Source organism: Phoxinus phoxinus, assembly GCF_949152265.1.
Source record: "Phoxinus phoxinus genome assembly, chromosome: 21".
Classification (NCBI taxonomy): domain Eukaryota; kingdom Metazoa; phylum Chordata; class Actinopteri; order Cypriniformes; family Leuciscidae; genus Phoxinus; species Phoxinus phoxinus.
This window is the reverse complement of record NC_136896.1, coordinates 31,946,226-31,966,225: the sequence shown is the minus strand read 5'-3', so window position 1 is coordinate 31,966,225 and position 20,000 is coordinate 31,946,226. Positions and strand designations below refer to the sequence as shown.

Here is a 20,000-nt window from a genome sequence, read left to right as displayed (position 1 = left end):
TTCATGTGAACTAATGTAGTTTACTAAAGTTAACAAATGAACCCTTGTATAAAGTGTTACCAATAATGCAGATCAGGTAACCAGTGCATGTGAGAGTGTGAGCTGTGCTTTACACACACCTGGACTCGGATGATGTGTTTACCTGTAGAATGACCCAGTGTCCCTCTCGGGCTGCCGTATCCAGAGCCTGCTCCGCCACCACCTCCTGACCCTGGCCCAGAGACACGTTGTGGAAGTTCTTGTTGTCGAAGGTGTATCCCAGTTTCCTCCCTGCAGGGGTTATTAAAGGCTCAGATGACAGATCCCTCACATGACCATCAGAAGAGCAGTCTGGGTACAGTGATCCGCTCGGACAGCTTCCCCCAACACATCACATGCACTAAACCTCTGGCTACGAGAGCAGGTCTCCGCTGATCTTTAGGGGTCGTTTTAAAAAGACCAAATACTCAAATGACATTTGGAAAATGCCAAAACGCCAGCTTAGCTTTAAATCACTGAGCATTGTGGGTAAGTGCTGTAGCTGGCCAGTACCGTGCTTCTCCACGTCCTTCAGCGGGTCGACTCCGGGAGACAGGATGAAGAACATGGGAGTGGCGGCTCCCGACTCCTCGTACGACACAGCGAAGTCCAGCGAGCGGCTCACCACATATTTACTGCCCAGCTTCTCCTCCACGAAATCCCTGCGGGAGAACCAGCTCGTCACGCGGCATCGCCACACAGAGCGTGTAGTTTACAGTTAAGTGGCATATTTACACAGATTTTTTACATTTCTGTTAAAACGCAAACTGTTCCACTAATCTGGAAACATGCCATAATTGTTCCTGTGGCGAAGTGCAGGAGTCCGAAGGTTTTAAATGATTTTAGCCCGGCAGCCCTCACCTCTCTTGTGATGAAAACATTTGAGAAACTTCTGAGAATAGAGATACTGAAGCATGTAGAAGATCATTTAGCTCCTCTCCAGTGTGCGTACAGAGCAGGGAGGGGAGTTGAGGATGCCATAACTACTCTTGTACACTTAGTAGCTCAACATCTGGAGACCCCAAACACAAGGGCACGGCTAGCTTTTATTGATTTCTCATCCGCATTTAACACGATTAAGCCACATTTGTTAGCCGAAAAACTAGTCAGATTATTTAACCTTGATCTTAAGCTAGTAGGATGGATTGTAAATTTCTTATCGAACAGAACCCAGTGTGTGAGAGTCAATGGTTTGCTTTCTTCCAAGTTATGTTCTTCTATTGGTTCGCCTCAGGGGTGTGTTCTTTCCCCTTTGCTTGTTATCTTGTATACTAATGACTGTAGGAGTACATTGGACAATAGGCATATGTTAAAGTTTGCAGATGATACTGTGATTGTGAGTCTCCTTGCAAATGAGGAGACATCTCATGGCCCAGTGGTGGGGGATTTTGTCTCTTGGTGTGCAAAGTGTAACCTAAATTTAAATATATCGAAGACCAAAGACATGATTATAGACTTCGGAAAATCGGTCATCCCTGTCTCTCCTACTGTCATAAATGGATATTGAGTTTGTGGACGAATATCGATATCTGGGTACAATTATTGATAATAAATTACATTTTAATGCCAACACAGATGCCATTTGTAAAAAGGTTCAGCAGCGTATGTTTTTCTTAAGAAAAATGAACTCTTTTAAAGTATGTTCAGTGTTAATGACACTGTTTTATCGAATCCGTCATTTCTTATTGTGACATTGTATGGTTTGATTGTACTAGCCTGTCCAATAGAAACAGAATGACTACGCTGATTAAGACTGCTTCTAAAGTGATCGGAGTTCAACAGATATTGCCTCAGGACATTTTTAAAGAACGAGTTGTTAAAAAAGCTTTTTCAATAATCAATTGTCCATCACACCCATTACATAAAGAGTGTGTTATTCTTCCATCTGGCCGCAGATATAGAGTAATGGGGGGAACCAGGAGGTTCAAGAACTCATTCATACCAACTGCTATTTTAATGTTGAATAGTCTGTTACCATTTGTGTTTTTTGTTACGTGAGAGTTTGTTATGTGAGTGTTTGTTACGTGAGAGTTTGTTACGTGAGAGTTTGTTACGTGAGAGTTTGTTACGTGAGAGTTTGTTACGTGAGAGTTTGTTACGTGAGAGTTTGTTACATGAGTGTATGTTATGTGAGAGTTTGTTACGTGAGAGTTTGTTACGTGAGAGTTTGTTACGTGAGAGTTTGTTACGTGAGAGTTTGTTACGTGAGAGTTTGTTACGTGAGTGTATGTTATGTGAGAGTTTGTTACATGAGAGTTTGTTACGTGAGAGTTTGTTACGTGAGAGTTTGTTACGTGAGTGTATGTTATGTGAGAGTTTGTTACATGAGAGTTTGTTACATGAGAGTTTGTTACGTGAGAGTTTGTTACGTGAGTGTATGTTATGTGAGAGTTTGTTACATGAGAGTTTGTTACGTGAGAGTTTGTTACGTGAGAGTTTGTTACGTGAGAGTTTGTTACGTGAGAGTTTGTTACGTGAGAGTTTGTTACGTGAGAGTTTGTTACGTGAGAGTTTGTTACGTGAGAGTTTGTTACGTGAGAGTTTGTTACGTGAGAGTTTGTTACGTGAGAGTTTGTTACATGAGTTTGTTACGTGAGAGTTTGTTACATGAGAGTTTGTTACGTGAGAGTTTGTTACGTGAGAGTTTGTTACGTGAGAGTTTGTTACATGAGAGTTTGTTACGTGAGAGTTTGTTACGTGAGAGTTTGTTACGTGAGTGTTTGTTACGTGAGTGTTTGTTACGTGAGAGTTTGTTACATGAGAGTTTGTTACGTGAGAGTTTGTTACGTGAGTGTTTGTTACGTGAGAGTTTGTTACATGAGAGTTTGTTACGTGAGAGTTTGTTACGTGAGAGTTTGTTACGTGAGAGTTTGTTACGTGAGAGTTTGTTACGTGAGAGTTTGTTACGTGAGAGTTTGTTACGTGAGAGTTTGTTACGTGAGAGTTTGTTACGTGAGAGTTTGTTACGTGAGTGTTTGTTACGTGAGAGTTTGTTACATGAGAGTTTGTTACGTGAGAATTTGTTACGTGAGAGTTTGTTACGTGAGAGTTTGTTACGTGAGAGTTTGTTACATGAGAGTTTGTTACGTGAGAGTTTGTTACGTGAGAGTTTGTTACGTGAGAGTTTGTTACGTGAGAGTTTGTTACGTGAGAGTTTGTTACGTGAGTGTTTGTTACGTGAGAGTTTGTTACGTGAGAGTTTGTTACGTGAGAGTTTGTTACGTGAGAGTTTGTTACGTGAGAGTTTGTTACGTGAGAGTTTGTTACGTGAGAGTTTGTTACGTGAGAGTTTGTTACGTGAGAGTTTGTTACGTGAGAGTTTGTTACATGAGAGTTTGTTACGTGAGAGTTTGTTACGTGAGAGTTTGTTACGTGAGAGTTTGTTACGTGAGAGTTTGTTACGTGAGAGTTTGTTACGTGAGAGTTTGTTACGTGAGAGTTTGTTACGTGAGAGTTTTTTATTCGTGAGAGTTTGTTACATGAGTGTATGTTATGTGAGTGTTTTTTGTGACCTGTGCAAAACTAATTTCCTAAGGGATAAATAAACTGAACTGAACTGTGCTTCTGACGAGCTTATGTTCCCAGTGAGCCGTTTACAGCGCTGAGGGAGCGGAGCTCTACACTGATGGGTTAGGACACTGTCTGATCATATCAACACTACTGTAGTGTTCTCCCTAAAGGTCACGGTCACGGACTCGACTGCAGGAACTACTCCACCACTAACTCTCCGTAAAGGGATTGGGAATCGATCATTCACTGAAAGGGCTGTCAGAAGGTTTTGGCACAGATTAGAATTATGATATTAGTTTGATTCAGTCTGACAAATGAATCACTGAATGAACTGAATCCATCAGAGCGGCAACTCTGTGTCTTTACTGACTGGCAGTGAGTAGATCTGCAGGTTTTTTGTAGCGATTTTTAATTTGTAAATAAATATTAAATTAGCCTGTTAGCTGTCAGGCACACTTGGCGCATGCTACCATATTTTAATAATCATCATATATTAAGTATTATTGGAAAGCTTAAATGCTCAAAATTCATCCTGTTAAAATATTTTGAAATCTGACATTGCGCTACCATGGAAACGGTACTTTAAAACACATTTTTTTGCGATATCAACTTCAAATGTGGACTTGGTTAGACATACGGCTTTGAAGCCAAATGATTCTGTAAGTTGTAAAGCTCTGTAGCGTTCCCTAACCATCATCCGCGTGTCTTCAAGCAGACTGAAGCGTTCGTGGGCCACAGCCGCTAGAGCGAGACGGTGCAGCCTCTCACCTGACGGCGTAGGTCATCCTGTCGGGCCGCAGCGCTCTCATCATGCACAGTCTCTGCAGAGACGTCTTGCTCTTCCACTCCTGGGGGAACTTCTCCTTCTCAGGACACTCAGACTCCGCAAACTTCTTCCAGCGCTTGGCCGAGCCTTCGATGTCCCGGTCCAGGTTATGGAACTCCTCTATGGCAGAGAGAGACTGAAACCACAGAATAATGTCACCAGTCCTTCACTGAATAAAGCACTGATCACAGGTCTCCTATAAAACACAACCGGTTCAAACGCTGATGTGTAATGCGTCCTCTTCAGCTCACACCAGTCCTGCGGTTTAGCAAATTCATTTTTAGAAGTACAACTATTTCATGTCGTCTCAGAATTAATATAAAGTCATAAAAGCGGCATGCAAAATAATTATAAGATAATTAGGAAAAATGTTCAGCAGAGTTTAGCATGTCACACAGCAGGACACGTTTCATGTCAGCGAAGCTTTCATCAATAATACAAGCATGTTTCATTCCGTATGCATTATTTTGCAGGCATGCTGAGTGGACAAGATGCAATCTTATCAAAAAGAAGAGAAGTTATGATGACAGAAGAGTTCAGATTCAACATTGTCAAGGCGCTAATCAAATATAACTACAAAGTAAAGCGTCTTTATGCCACAAACTGCTGAGTAAACATGAGCGTGTTTCTTCATAAACCAGACTTCCAGAAGTGCTTATGCAGCAGGAAAGCAGATTTGCTCTGGAGAAGTTATATTTATCTTCTCTGGGAAGAACAACGCTGTGACATACACCAGTCCCTTTCATCCGCGGGAGAATGATGACTCATAAGCCCAGAAAGCCTCGCTTATGGGAAACACTATATCTTAATGGCAGATTTCAGCACATTACGGACTCTCAAATGAGATCAGATTTACATTCGCAGCGCTGACAATACCTGTGCGGAGACGAGCGCGTGCGGGAGATTCTGAGTCAGGGGTTTAGCAAGCGCTTCTCAGGACAGAGGAGGATAGATAGCAGTTAGAGCAGGAGCTAATGTAGCGTTAGCGGCCGTTTCCCATTCTCTTCAGTGTAGACGAGCGGCTCTGGCCTCATGACACGCCAGCACACAGCGCTCAAGTTAAAGGAAGGTTTTTTGTTCCACTGACCTGCGTCTCTGCAACACACTCAGTGTGACCGGCTCTTACTAACCACTCGGCCATTTCCATCCCTGACTGTACCTATCTATGATGAAGCGATTGTGAAATACAAATTGTAATATTATAAGGAAAACTACAACATTAACAAGCACAATAATAAGTTATTTAAAGCCAATATTTACTGTATACAGTTAAAGTATTAGATATTAATAGTTTGCGGGCCTGCATCATTTATCATCATTGTTCACATCGATGAAGATAACTATGATAACAATACAAATATAGTTCTAAAAATCACAAAAAATAACTTCTTTCTTAAAGAAGTCCACAGCACAACTATACGACACCGAGGAACGGCATCATTGGAATCACTTTCAGAACGATTATTTCCAGCTGATGAACCATAGAGACACTGACAGCCAATCAGAACCCATCCTGCTTTAAGAGCTCGAGCGTTGAAAGAGACAGACGACACATCCGGGAATAAACAGAACGAGGCCGTGCGCCGGTGTGGACGCTGGTATAGTTATAGTCTGAACGGGCCTTCACTATCATGGTGTTCTACTGTGAATCACACACTTATGTCGATATCCGAGCTCACGTTCACACATGGACGTAGATGGTGATTTATACGACACACTCCAGAAGCAGAAACATGAAGTATCATGTTATCGGCTTAAACTCTTAATCTTTCATCTTTCCTGATATTAAAGCTCATCTTGGTTCTGAATTAATTTTACAATCAAATATTAAGATATGACGAGCACAGTTTCAAATAAATAAATGCTAGAACGAGACTCACTTTGATGCCGCCCCAGGAGTGATCGGACAGGAAGTCCACCGGTGATGTCACTCCAGGAAGCACTGGGTAACGCAACAGGAAGTCCAGCTCTCGGGGATTGATCTCTTTACTCATGAGCAACACCTGCAGGAGAGATGAAGAGTGTGTGTAGGAGAAGTGTGTGTGTGTGTGTGTGTGTGTGTGTGTGTGTGTGATGCTCACCTGGAAGGCCAGCTGGGCGGTGTATGTGAGCTTGGCGTGTGTGTGTGTGTGTGTGTGTGTGATGCTCACCTGGAAGGCCAGCTGGGCGGTGTATGTGAGCTTGTCACACTCGAAGAGCCCGCGGGTCGTGTACTGGAACACCGATGACGTGATGCTGTCGATCAGATTTAAGACTCGCTGCTTCAGGCTCTCGTCGGGGTCAGCTTTCAGTACGGCCTTCTGGAACACCACGCTGAACGCCTGGACCAGAGGACACACACACACACGCGCACACACACACGCGCGCACACGCAGAACAATGAGGAGACACAGTGACGGACACACAACTAATGAGTTTCTCTCTAATGAGTTTCTGCTATAGTGCTGAGGAAGATCAACATTTCTCTGCACACATTTGTGCACAAAAGAAGCAGCAATTATTTTGTTATCTGTAGATTGTATCTTGTCGGCATGATGACTGAAAACACAAGAAAGTGTGAACACACACAAATTAACTATACATTCATAAGCTATTTATGTCTGCAAAGCTGTTCTTCAGAACATTACAATAAAGTGTTTCTTAAAAAATGATGTGCTGCAGTTACGGAGAAAAAAGTCAAATAAAATAAAGATCTGGGTTAATCAGTGTTGATTCCTTACACTGGTAAACTCAAGATGTGTGATTCTTTATTAATCCTGAAATGAACAGAACACACTGAAAGCGTGCATTAGCTTGCAACCAGCGAAGACGTCGTGCCGGTTTATGACCTCTATAAGCCTGTGTTATTAGCGAGTGCTGTAATACGCTGAAGAGTGGTAACTCATCGGTACCTTGAGTGAGAACTGGTACATGGGGTGTATTTTATTGAGGTCGTTCATGATGAAGTAGAGGAGCGAGGCCCGGGCCGCCGCTGGACGGTAGTGTTCTCTGGCGTTGTTGATCTCGGCCTCCGTCACCTTCGCCTCCCTCACCTGTAGCAGCGCACACACACACACACACACACACACACACACACACACACACACACACACACACACACACACACACACACACACACACACACACACATCACTATCTGGCAATACAGCGTTCGAGAATGGCTGACAGATGCTGAATTTAACTACTCGTGTTCATGAAACATCCCAGAATAATAGCAAGTTATATAACTTCTCCAGAGCAAATCTGCTTTTCTACACCAACCGCTTCCTCTACATGATCCCTTACTGAATGATAGTCAATACAAATGTTAATATTAGCTTACAGTGTGTTAACTAAAATGTTTCAGCAAACGTTGATATTAACATTAATATTATTAAATACTGTAGAATTATAGTTGTTAATGTTAACCAAGTTTAACAAATGAAAACTTATTGTAAAGTGTTTAATGATATGTATATACTTATTGAAACTGTTGAGCTTCTAGCAAACTGTGAAGTGTTGCACTTTCTACTGCAGCCATTATTGTGTAGCATGTGTGTTCTGGTGTCAGTCTGAAGCGCGCACACACACACACACACACACACACACACACACACACACACACACACACACACACACACACACGCACACACACACACGCACACGCACACACGCACGCACACACACACACACCTTGACTTCGATCTCTGCCGCTGTGCGTTTGGTGATCTCCAGGTTCTCCACCAGCTCGATGTCCCCGAGGAAGTCCCCGGACGCCGAGGACAGGCGTGAGAGCAGGTTGTCCTCCAGAGTTTTCAAAGTGATCTTGAAGCCGTTCTGCTGCTTTGTGAGGTTTGACTACAAAGTAAAAGACACAGAAAGACATGTGAGATAAAAACAAGAGCCACGGGGTAACGTCAGGCACATCAGAGGGCATCTGAGAGATCAATATACGCAGCCGTCTTTGCATGGATTAACAGACTTCCTCTCGCCAAAGACATCAAACCCACAAGCGCCCGAGTGTGACGGGACTGTCAATGCTGATGGATCCGTTGCTTGCGTTTGATAGAGAAACTAATGCACGCGAGCGACGAGCTGGACTGCAAATCACAGACACGCTCAGAGAGCCTCATCTCAGAAACTGTCAAGACACCATACATCCCTGAAGAGGTCAATCTGCACAAACGACTCCTTTTCGACTCCGGCCTCCTCTACTCCGTGTATTTCTCTGCACAGGACCCGAGCACCCCTGGTTTCGTTTACCCCGACACCGACACAGCACCATGGACCCTGGATGATGCCACAGCGGAAGACACGAGCCAGGACCAGAGCAAGGACCTCTCCGCCCCTCCCGGTCTTCGAGATCTCCACCCGGAACCGCTTCTCCCCTCTTCGCGAGACGGAACGCGACGACGCTGTGATCATCGGCAGTTCCATGGTCCGGCATGTCCGCGCTACCTCAGGTAAAGGTATGGTGCGCACTCACTGCTTTCCTGGTGCTCGTGTTCTCGATGTCGCTGCGCAGGTCCCCGAGATCCTGAACGGTGACGAGCGCGTCGGAGCTGTCGTGCTGCACGCGGGGGTGAACGACATCAGGCTGCGGCAGACGGAGGTTCTGAAGAGGGACTACAGGAGCCTGATCGAGACGGTACGCAGAACATCGCCTGAAGCAAAGATCGTCGTGTCTGGACCGCTTCCCACGTACCGACAAGGACAAGAAAGGTTCAGTAGATTGTTTGCACTAAATGAATGGTTGATGTCATGGTGTAATGAACAGAGACTGCTCTTTGTAAATAATTGGAATCTGTTCTGGGAGCGACCTAGGCTCTACCGTGCTGATGGCCTGCACCCCAGCAGAATCGGAGCGGCTGTTCTGTCGGACAACATCTCCAAGACGTTACACACCATATGACTAGTAAGTCAAAGTCCAAATCACATTCTTTGCTGTCCCAAATTAATTGATATAAGTACCAGTGTAGAACACTATATAGAAACTGTGTCTATTCCTCGTTTAGTGAGGCCAAACAATAAATCTACTGCAGGATCTAAGAAAAATCTAATTGTGATTAAACCAGAAAATCTCAATATTAGTGAACAAAAACAATTTCTAAAGCTAGGTCTTCTAAACATTAGATCGCTTACACCTAAGGCGGTTATTGTAAATGAAATGGTCACTGATAATAGCTTTGATGTACTCTGCCTTACTGAAACCTGGCTTAAACCAAATGATTATTTCGGTCTTAATGAGTCCACTCCACCAGGATACGGTTATAAGCATGAGCCCCGTCTGATTGGTCGTGGCGGCGGTGTTGCAACAATCTATAGAGATATTCTTAATGTTACTCAGAAAACAGGCCACAGGTTTAATTCGTTTGAAGTACTTGTTCTAAATGTTACGCTCCTAGATGTAAGAAAGAAATCCCTATTATCTCTAGCCTTGGCTACCGTATATAGACCGCCAGGGCCTTACGCTGATTTCCTAAAAGAGTTTGCAGATTTTCTCTCAGATCTATTGGTCAATGCCGATAAGGCAATAATTGTTGGAGATTTCAACATACACGTTGATAACACAAATGATGCGTTAGGAGCTGCGTTTACAGATTTATTAAACTCCTTTGGGGTCAAGCAAAACGTTAGTGGTCCCACTCATCGTCTTAATCATACTCTAGATTTAATTATATCATATGGAACCGATCCAACCGATATAGATATTATACCGCAAAGTGATGATGTCACTGATCATTACATGGTAACTTGCATACTACGTACGGCTGAAATGTGTCATGTTGCGCCACGTTATCGACCAGGCAGAACAATCCTTCCAACTACTATAGATAGATTCTTGAATAGCTTACCTGATCTATCTCCGCTCCTCAGTGAACCCAAACTAACAGATGAGCTAGAGGAAATGACTAGCAGTATGAGCACCATTTTCTCTAGTACATTAGAAACTGTTGCACCAATTAGATTAAAAAAGGTTAGAGAGAAAACTAAAGCACCATGGTACAACAGTGCTACGCATGTTATCAAGAGAGAAACTCGTAACTTAGAGCGCAAATGGAAACAAACTAATTTAGAGGTCTTTAGAATCGCGTGGAAAGACAGTATGTCACGTTATAAAAAGGCTCTAAAAGCAGCCAGGTCTGAGCATCTCCGCAAACTAATAGAAAATAACCAAAACAATCCAAGGTTTTTATTTAACACCGTGGCTAGATTAACAAATAAACAGACATCACCTGAACAAAATATTCCATTACATTTTAATAGTAATGATTTCATGAATTTCTTCACTGAGAAAATAGAAAGCATCAGAAACACAATTGTAAATGTACAATCTTTGACAGCGTCTTATGATTCAGCCTCAATTATCGCCCCTCAAGAACAACTACAGCGCTTTACAACTATAGGACAGGAAGAGCTAAATAAACTTATCACTGCATCTAAACCAACAACATGTTTATTAGATCCAATACCCACTAAACTACTGAAAGAAGTGTTACCTGTAGTGGAAGAGCCTCTTCTCAATATTATTAACTCGTCTCTATCTTTAGGACATGTTCCAAAAACATTCAAGCTGGCAGTTATAAAACCTCTTATTAAGAAACCACAATTAGATCCAAATAACCTAGCAAACTACAGACCCATCTCAAATCTTCCATTTATGTCTAAAATACTAGAAAAAGTTGTGTCCGCTCAATTGTGCTCTTTCTTGCAAGAAAACGATATCTATGAAAAGTTTCAGTCAGGATTCAGGCCACATCATAGCACAGAAACTGCGCTGGTTAAAATTACAAATGATTTACTTTTAGCTTCTGACCAAGGCTGTATCTCAATACTAGTTTTACTCGATCTTAGTGCTGCGTTTGACACTATAGATCATAAAATACTCTTAGATCGACTTCAAAATTACACTGGTGTTCAGGGACAGGCATTAAGCTGGTTTAGATCGTACCTATCAGACCGTTACCATTTTGTCCATTTAAATGGGGAAAAATCAAAGATAACGTCAGTAAATTATGGAGTGCCGCAGGGATCTGTATTAGGCCCCCTGCTATTCTCAATTTATATGCTGCCACTTGGTAATATTATAAGAAAACATGGAATAAGTTTCCACTGTTATGCTGATGACACTCAATTATATATTTCATCTAGACCAGATGATAACACTAAATTATCTAAAATGACAGAGTGTGTTAAAGATATAAAATATTGGATGACGTGTAATTTTCTTCTATTAAATTCAGATAAAACGGAGGTATTACTGATTGGTCCAAAAAACTGCCCACAAAACCTCTTACAATACAACCTTAATCTAGATGGACGTCCTGTTACTTTATCCTCTACAGTAAAAGACCTGGGTGTTATACTAGACCGCAACTTGTCTTTTGAAAATCATATTTCAAATGTCACAAGAACAGCCTTTTTCCACCTTAGAAACATTGCTAAGCTACGTAATATGCTATCAGTTTCTGATGCAGAAAAGTTAGTTCATGCATTCATGACCTCGAGACTAGATTACTGTAATGCTTTATTAGCTGGTTGTCCTGCATCCTCAATAAACAAGCTACAGTAAGTCCAAAATGCAGCTGCTAGAGTTCTTACTAGGTCAAGAAAATATGATCATATAACACCAATTTTATCATCTCTACACTGGTTACCTATTAAGTTCCGTATCAATTACAAAGTATTGTTACTGACCTATAAAGCCCTAAATGGTTTAGCTCCTGTGTATTTAAGAGATCTTCTATCGCCATATATTCCATCGCGCTCTTTAAGATCGCTAAATTCGAGGCTTCTGGTCGTACCGAGGATATCCAAGTCCACTAAAGGAGGGAGGGCGTTTTCACATCTAGCTCCTAAACTCTGGAATAGCCTTCCTGATACTGTCCGAGGCTCAGACTCGCTCTCCCAGTTTAAAACTAGATTAAAGACGCATCTCTTTAGCCAAGCATTCACATGATGCATCTCATACCTTTTATACTACAGTTAAATCAGATCAAATGCATTCATATTAAGAACAGCAGCTACGCTAATTATTTCCCATCTGCCTTTTTTGTTGTTATCTCGGGACGCCTGTCCCGAGATAACTCAAATAGAGTTCGTCAGCTCCAGTTATGTATCCAGCCTCTCATGGAGACTTCAGATGCCCCAACGCCTGTGATGAGACGACTCGACGCCTGTGAAGAGACGACCCAACGCCGGCGATATGTTATGCCCTAAATTTCATGATTAACTAACTGTATTTTTGTATGTATATTTTTGAAATGCATTTTCTGTAAAGCTGCTTTGAAACAATGTGTATTGTGAAAAGCGCTATACAAATAAACTTGAATTGAATTGAATTGAACAAACACACACACCTATAATAGCGTCGCTGGAGCGGTCTCATGATCTTCTACAAATAACAGCACTGCAGGAAAATCAGCAGAGCTCGGGTCAGAGATCCGGACCGGTCCGTGCGGCGGCTCATCACAGAGGAGGAACTCAGGTTCGGGAAGCTAGCCCTTCCTAATGAGTCAGTCATTAATGATTACATTTGCACTGGCACCTTGTGTGTCCAATTACCCTGGAGCTGAAAAACACACAATTAACTAGCAGCTGAGAGCCTTACTGTGAAGAAACTCAGTGCACTCACAACGTCCTCCGAGCAACAGAACGTGCGCTCGGCTGATCTGAGAGCAGCAGATTCTCCTGCTCATTAGTGCGCCTGATGCCTGATCACAGTGGCGTTTACTTGATCTAATGGCCTTGAGATGTGCAGATCTCGATGTGAACGCTGTGAGGAGATCAACTCACCGCAATTAATGATGCGTGATGTAAAATATGAACAAACCCTCTAAAAATCCTCTAAGTAAAACGCAGCATCCCTGTGGTGTGGTTGCAGGAGATCTAATTATAAAACCCAGGAAAGGCTGGACAGAGTCAGTGTAACGATACCTCGTCATCTTACTCCACGTTAAGGGACTGTCACACTTTCTATATTAATTAAGACGATAGGAGAGTTCATCCTTAGGATCTCAGCTTGGAAACACTAATTAATCAAGCTTCATTAAGTAACATATCAACTCTACGGGACCACACTCACTCCCTGTCAGTTATTAAATCACTTATTTGGTTTGGTGTAATTTGTTCGCAAATAAAACCCCTCAGCTTCAGACACACATTTCAGGAGGACGGAGTGAAGTAAAGCTGAAGTAATAAATAAGTGTCCTCCTCTAGGGAAGTGAGAGGATTAATGGGGAAGCTCGAGCCTGTGGCACAAACGCTGGCTTGACCATTCCAGCTAATTACTTACAGTAATGTTATGCTAATATACTAATGCTAATATAATACATTTGCAAATGTGTTACCGATAGTCGAAGCTCTCATTGGTCATTAGCAAAATTGCTCAGGGTAAGCGTGTGCTAATTATATACATGAAGGTGCAAATAGTGCACCACTAATGAACCTTTTGTAAAGTAAAGGTGAGAGCACACAGCCGCTCTCTGGGAAACAGCAAGTGTCATCGAATATTCTGATACGCATGCAGAACTTCAGCCGATCTAGACCCGATAGCATCTACTTACAGGGTTAGTTCACCCAAAAATGAACATTAGCCCATGTCATATGCAGAAGAATGTCATATACACGAGGACGAGGGACAGGACACCACGGGCTAGTTGTGTTTGTGTGAACCGTAAGCGCTCAGGGTCACCTTGAGCTCCTCCAGGTCGGGTCTCTCCATGCTGACCACAGCCGCCAGCAGCTGGTCCTCCAGCCCGTCCCGGGTCACGGTGAAGTTCACCAGCGTGCACTGGGCCTGCAGCTCCGGCTGGTAGTGAGGGTTGGCCAGCTTCGTGTGGAGGATCAGCCGGAAGCTGGGGTTGTACTCGCACTCCTTGTCCCCAATCTTGATGTAGCTGTTGCAGATTAAAAGCGAGAATTAGCTCATTATTTCCTGCAGGGCCATAATGATGTTCCACGTCTGCAGGACTTCCTTTCATGCCACATCAAAGCAGAAGAGAGTTAGAAACGGTCAAACTCAAACATATGGAGCACAATATCTCTTTTGTGTTTAAAACAACACACACACACACACACACACACAAACATCATACAGGTTTGCACAGACGTGACGTGAATAAACAACACAATAAACATTTTAAACCACAACAACAAACCCTTCATGCTACAGGTTTAAGCGAGACAGATTTCTCAGCACTGCTCAGTGTTCAGCTCTGTTCACTTCTTCTCAGACTAGTGGAAAGAAATCATCCAAAAGGCACATTTAAGTGTTTCTTTTATTGCACTTTATCTCTTAGCGTCTGTAGATTTCACACTCGATCCACATGTTTTCAGGCAGTGAGTTTGAGTCACGAATCTCCACTTCAGCAGCTTCAGTCTCATTCAGATCTATATTCTGAAGGGTTGCTCTAATATCATTGGCCTGATTTATACAACATTTCATTCCTAAAAACATGGTGGAAATGTATTTATTTTCTGTCTTGACAGTATTTTCTGATTAATGGAGTGATAAAAAGAGAAAAGCCTTTGTAAAAACCTTTAACTGTAATATGTCAACAAAATCAAACAAGAATTACATTTACATTTACATTTAGTCATTTAGCAGACACTTTTATCCAAAGCGACTTACAACTGAGGACTACAGCAAGCGAGTCATCGTGAAGAGGCAAAAATAATAACTTTGACATAACTTTAACTTTGAATAAGAATTATGAACCTGGGTCCGGATTCACGAAAGTCTTCGTAAGAAACAAGTTAAGAAGATTGTTTGGGAATACACAATATTCGTATCTTTTTTCTTAAGTTATAAAATAAGAAGAAATTGGCAGTTAAGAATAATTTCACTCTAAAGAATGTTTTGTGAATCCGGCCCCTGGCTTTTAAATGTTCTCACCGGCCCTTCTTTATGGTCTCCCGGCCGAGCAGCGGCCCGAGCACCGGATCCACCGCCTCCTCCAAGTTCTCGATCAGGACGACTTCTCCCACAGACAGAGCCCTCTCGATGGAGTCCAGGTATCTGTGGCACAGTGCTCAGCTTTAGTAAGGACCCAGCAGGACTGAGTGAGGCCTGGTGTGGGCGTGCGGTGTGTACCCTCTCTGGCCGATCCGGATGATGCGCAGGTCCTCCCCGTAGCGGTGCTTGATCCATTTGATGCCCTGCAGCTGCGGGTCCACCATGAGGGGCCAGCGCTCGCAGCTGGTGAGGATGGTGGCGTTCTCCGTGGACATGCGGTCCGCCGGGAGCCCCTCGTTCTGCCAGGTGGCGATGTCAGCGTCGTCCGTGAGCATGTTGAGCGGGTCCAGGCCGGGAGTCACCGGGATCGGCACCTGCGCAACAACTGAGAGTGACTGGCGGACACTCAGGCGTTTGGCCTTCCGTCACACTGAGGCGGCGTTCTTATTAATGACAACGAAGCTTTCTGAAGACGCTCTCCAAAGTGGATACGTTTGAAAACACAGTTTTGGCGTAGTAGTGTGGACTGGAGATATTTAAAACCGATGACGTAAGTTTATCATGTGACTCATATTGTACCGATAGATATGCATGTTTATAGCGGTATTATGCCTGTTATGTGCTGTTCACTTTCACAATATGTTATTCACACACTCTTCATATCACAGTCCTGCACAGATGACACGTGTGCTGTCCTGCGGTAAACCATGAGACAGTTTCAGCGTTTATACCAAACATATAATAGTGAGTGAGTGAGTGACGGACGATCAGTGAATGCGGAAATATTTGCTGAATAGTATGATCCTGCCAGAAGAATTGAGCGATAACTTGATTATTTATTTCCCCGTGTGTATCACCTCAGTGAGCTTTTGAGCGGGTTTAAGCGCTGTACGCTGAATTTAGAGTTTTCTGCCGCTTCAGTGTGGATGAGGAGCGTTTGGAGAACGCCTGGAAACGCCAGTGTGCACAGAGAGCGTCTATACACGAAAAAAGTGTTTTCAAATGTATCCGGATTAATGTAGACCTACGTAGCCTCAGTCTGTCTTTATGAACCCTTTTTACATTATGAATTTTAACCGATTAAAGTCACCATGAAATCAAAATGGATAATTATTGAATCAGAATAAGTTCCTCTTGCAGCATCTCTTCACTTCTCTGATGATGTGGGCGGGGCAACCTGTCACTCACATGAGATCAGCCAATAGCAAACCACAACCATCCAATCAATCCCCCACAGACACACTCAAGCCCCGCCCACATGTGATCTTGTTCCTGAAGCGCTTCACTCGATATACGACACTAAAGGGAAGCTTGGAGACTTGAAAGGAAAGCCACATTGGGATTAATGTTACTGTTGAAAGGAAAGCTGCTGCATGTTTATCAGTGGTTGTGAGCAGACCTTGAGCTGGCTGAGGTACGGCCTCCAGGTGTTGTCCATCAGATCCAGCCGGTAGCGTTTGGTGAAATATCCCAGATAAGAGACGAAGGCAGTGATGAGGAGCACGTCTCCACACAGAGTCTCCTCCTGACCCTTGAAGGTCTTCACCGCTTCGGCCCAGCGCACGTTCTCCGACGCCAGACCCCCGACCTGACACACACACACACACACACACACACACACACACACGCACACGCACACACACACACACACACACACACACACACACACACACACACACACACACACACACACACACACACAGAGAGAGAGAGAGAGAGAGAGAGAGAGAGAGAGAGAGAGAGAGAGAGAGAGAGAGAGAGAGAGAGAGAGAGAGAGAGAGAGAGAGAGAAAATAGGCCTATATTAAAATAATATTACGGTAAATATCAATGTATTAATATCAGTATATTATTCTTCTTCATTCAGTTCTATGCAGCAGAATCTATTTTTTTTCACCTATTATCAAAATAAAGTAGTCCTACAAAGCGGGGCGGCATATTTTCAGCAGATAATTTACGGCAGCTGAAATTTCAGAGCATCCCTGGTATATATACTGTATATATATTTTTTTGAAAAGTATATATATTTTCTAAAAGACTTAGGACATTCAGAATGGCAGTGCTCTGGCATCGGTGGCCTGCGTGTTTCTGCTAAAATGATGCTGTGTTTAGTAACACGGACGGTGGTAATTACTATTTGGTGGTAATGGTGTGGAAATGACACACTTCACCTTTAACCCCTCACACTGCGGGGTCACAACCATTCCCAGATCAAACAACGGTTTATATGTGCACTTCAGGCAAACACCAGCTCTGCTGCGCGCGTGTGTGTGTGAGAGTGCGTGTGTGTGTCTCTGTGTGTGTGTGTGTGTGTGTGTGTGTGTGTGTGTGTGTGTATGTGTGTGTGTGAGAGTGATTTACTGCTGACTAGTAAAGCTGCACGCTTGAGTGCACAGCAGAAATGACTTATTCTGTGGGTTTGCTGCATTGTAATTATTATTCATTTGTGTTTCTGTTTGTTTTGCTCCTCTATTTCCCGCACTGAAGGCCGGATCAGCATCAGCGCTGTGATTGGCTCACCAGGCGGTTAGCGAGCGCGATGGTGAGCGCTGTGGTCTCGGCCTGCTGCTGGCACCGCAGCTTGTCTGTCGTGGCCTTCTCAAACTTAGCCATCAGCTTCGCCAAGTTCTCATTCAGTTGCTGTCAGGAGAAGACGACAGGCAGAGGATGTTATCAGAAGGTTAAATCACACATCCTGATCACACGTTACTTGTAAACCCAAATGCTGAACTCGGGCGGTGATGACGTGTGTGTGTGTGTGTGTGGGGACATGCGTAAAGACTGTATAGCGCAGTTTAGGAGAGAACAGTGTGTAGTTTTAGACGTGTGTAGAGTCTGAGAGACATTTAGAATATTGCTAAAGTGAATACATAGTACAGAAATAGAGAATATAGAATGTGAAGTAATTAAACAAAAATGAAGGAAAGGATATAAAGAGATAATACAAGAAAATAAATAAATAAATCCATTTTTATCTACATCAAGATTTTATGTACAAATGTACACAAATGGTAAAATCTTAGGTCAAGCTTTAATGCTCTTCAACACTTTCCCTTCAATAATTCATTTTTAAACAGTACTGTGGGGACAAATTCATTTTATCTCGATTAATAGGATCAGAAACAGGCGTTACTCACGTTGATCTTGGCCTTGATGACGGAGAGCTTGTCCTGCGCGGTGGCCAGGTCAGAGTTCGCTTTGCTCAGGGCTTGTCTCTTGGGCTCCACCTCGCAGTAAACCTCATAGAACTTCACGATGTTGACGACCCACGAGCACAGGCCCGCGGCGGCGTTGGATTTGGCAGCGATCAGCTCCGGCTGGAAGTCTGGGTCCTGCAGGTACGGCTTGATGGCTTTGAGACAGTTCTCGTGAATGTTTTCCTTTTTGAAATTGATCAGCGAATCGAGGAAGGCGTCGACCTTCGCCATCATCACTTTGGCGGCCTTCCAGCTGCGGTCTTTGGGCACGCGGCCGCCGGGAGCCGCTAGCACCATCACAGCGGCCGTCACGTTCGTCACAGCGGCTACCGGCGCTCCGAACGACTTCAGCTCCGTCAGATTGTTCTAGAAACAAGATCAATATACAGTGAGCAAAGCTTCTAAAAGACTACAATATTCTACAGTATATAAATATATACTTGTACATACCATACCAGTCAAAAGTTTTGGATCGTTAAGATTTTTAATGCTTTTAAAATAAGTCTCTTCTGACCACCAAGGCTGCATTTATTTGATTAAAAATACTTAAAAAACATTAATATTGTGAAATATTATGACCATTTAAAATCATAAAAAGATTGTATTTCAGATTAATGCTGTTCTTTTGAACTTTCTATTCATCAGAGAATCCTGAAATAAATAAAAAATGTACACAATTGTTTTCAACACTGATAATAATCATAAATGTTTCTTGATCATCAGATCATCATATTATCCTGATTTCTGGAGGATCATGTGACACTGAAGACTGGAGTAATGATTCAGCTTTGATCACAGGAATAAATTACACTTTACTATATATTCAGAGAGAACTGATGATTTTAAATGGTCATAATATTTAACAATATTACTGTTTTTTAAGTATTTTTTATCAAATAAATGCAGCCTTGTTGAGCAGAGGAGACTTCTCTAACCGATCCCAAAGCTTTGGCTGGTAGTGTATGTATATTCTAAAGTGAGATTGGACCTTGTTGAGAGTGTTGAGAGCCTCTTGAGCCGCTATGAGCGCCGGCTCGGCTTTAGCCAGGTCCTCCTCACAGTCTCTCTGTTTGCGCATCACTTCCTCCGCGATGATGGCCACCTTCCTCTCCTCGTCATCAGCCACGGTCTTCTCCTTCGCCACCTTCTCCGTCTCCACTCCCACGACCTGGATCAGTTTATCAGCGCTCTCGTTCTTCAGCTTCAGCTCCACCTCCTGCGCCGCTAGCTTGGCCTTCAGGTCGTCCACCTGAGAGAGAGAGAGAGAGAGAGACCAGAATGTATTCAGACTCCAACATCTCTCACATTATCAGTTTATTCACTATAGTTTAGAAAATGGTGATAAAATATGAGCAGAACTCAGTTGATATCTGAGAGGTTTTGTCCATCCTTCTGTTAGACTGTCTCACACATGAATTATGTTGAATATCTGTCAGCTGGTAAACATATTATAAATGATATCTGGTGTCTGAAAGTTTGTTGGTTTGACTATATAGTAATTATAACCCTAACCC

At 43.0% G+C, this 20,000-nt stretch overlaps 1 protein-coding gene across 3 annotated transcripts in view; it reads right to left on the bottom strand.

Annotated features, from left to right (window-relative positions):
• Positions 1-20,000, bottom strand: part of dnah9 (dynein, axonemal, heavy chain 9) — a 98,308-nt gene that overhangs the window by 21,647 nt on the left and 56,661 nt on the right. For all 3 annotated transcript variants that reach the window (XM_079594698.1, XM_079594696.1, XM_079594697.1), the window contains 14 exons: positions 19,475-19,735; positions 18,427-18,852; positions 17,810-17,929; positions 16,690-16,878; positions 15,429-15,664; positions 15,231-15,353; positions 14,028-14,232; positions 8,027-8,191; positions 7,246-7,386; positions 6,505-6,675; positions 6,235-6,357; positions 4,297-4,490; positions 532-680; positions 143-270 (listed from right to left, as the gene is read on the bottom strand). In XM_079594698.1, the coding sequence (XP_079450824.1) occupies positions 143-270; positions 532-680; positions 4,297-4,490; positions 6,235-6,357; positions 6,505-6,675; positions 7,246-7,386; positions 8,027-8,191; positions 14,028-14,232; positions 15,231-15,353; positions 15,429-15,664; positions 16,690-16,878; positions 17,810-17,929; positions 18,427-18,852; positions 19,475-19,735 (2,631 nt within the window). The remainder of the gene's footprint in view (positions 1-142; positions 271-531; positions 681-4,296; positions 4,491-6,234; positions 6,358-6,504; positions 6,676-7,245; positions 7,387-8,026; positions 8,192-14,027; positions 14,233-15,230; positions 15,354-15,428; positions 15,665-16,689; positions 16,879-17,809; positions 17,930-18,426; positions 18,853-19,474; positions 19,736-20,000) is intronic.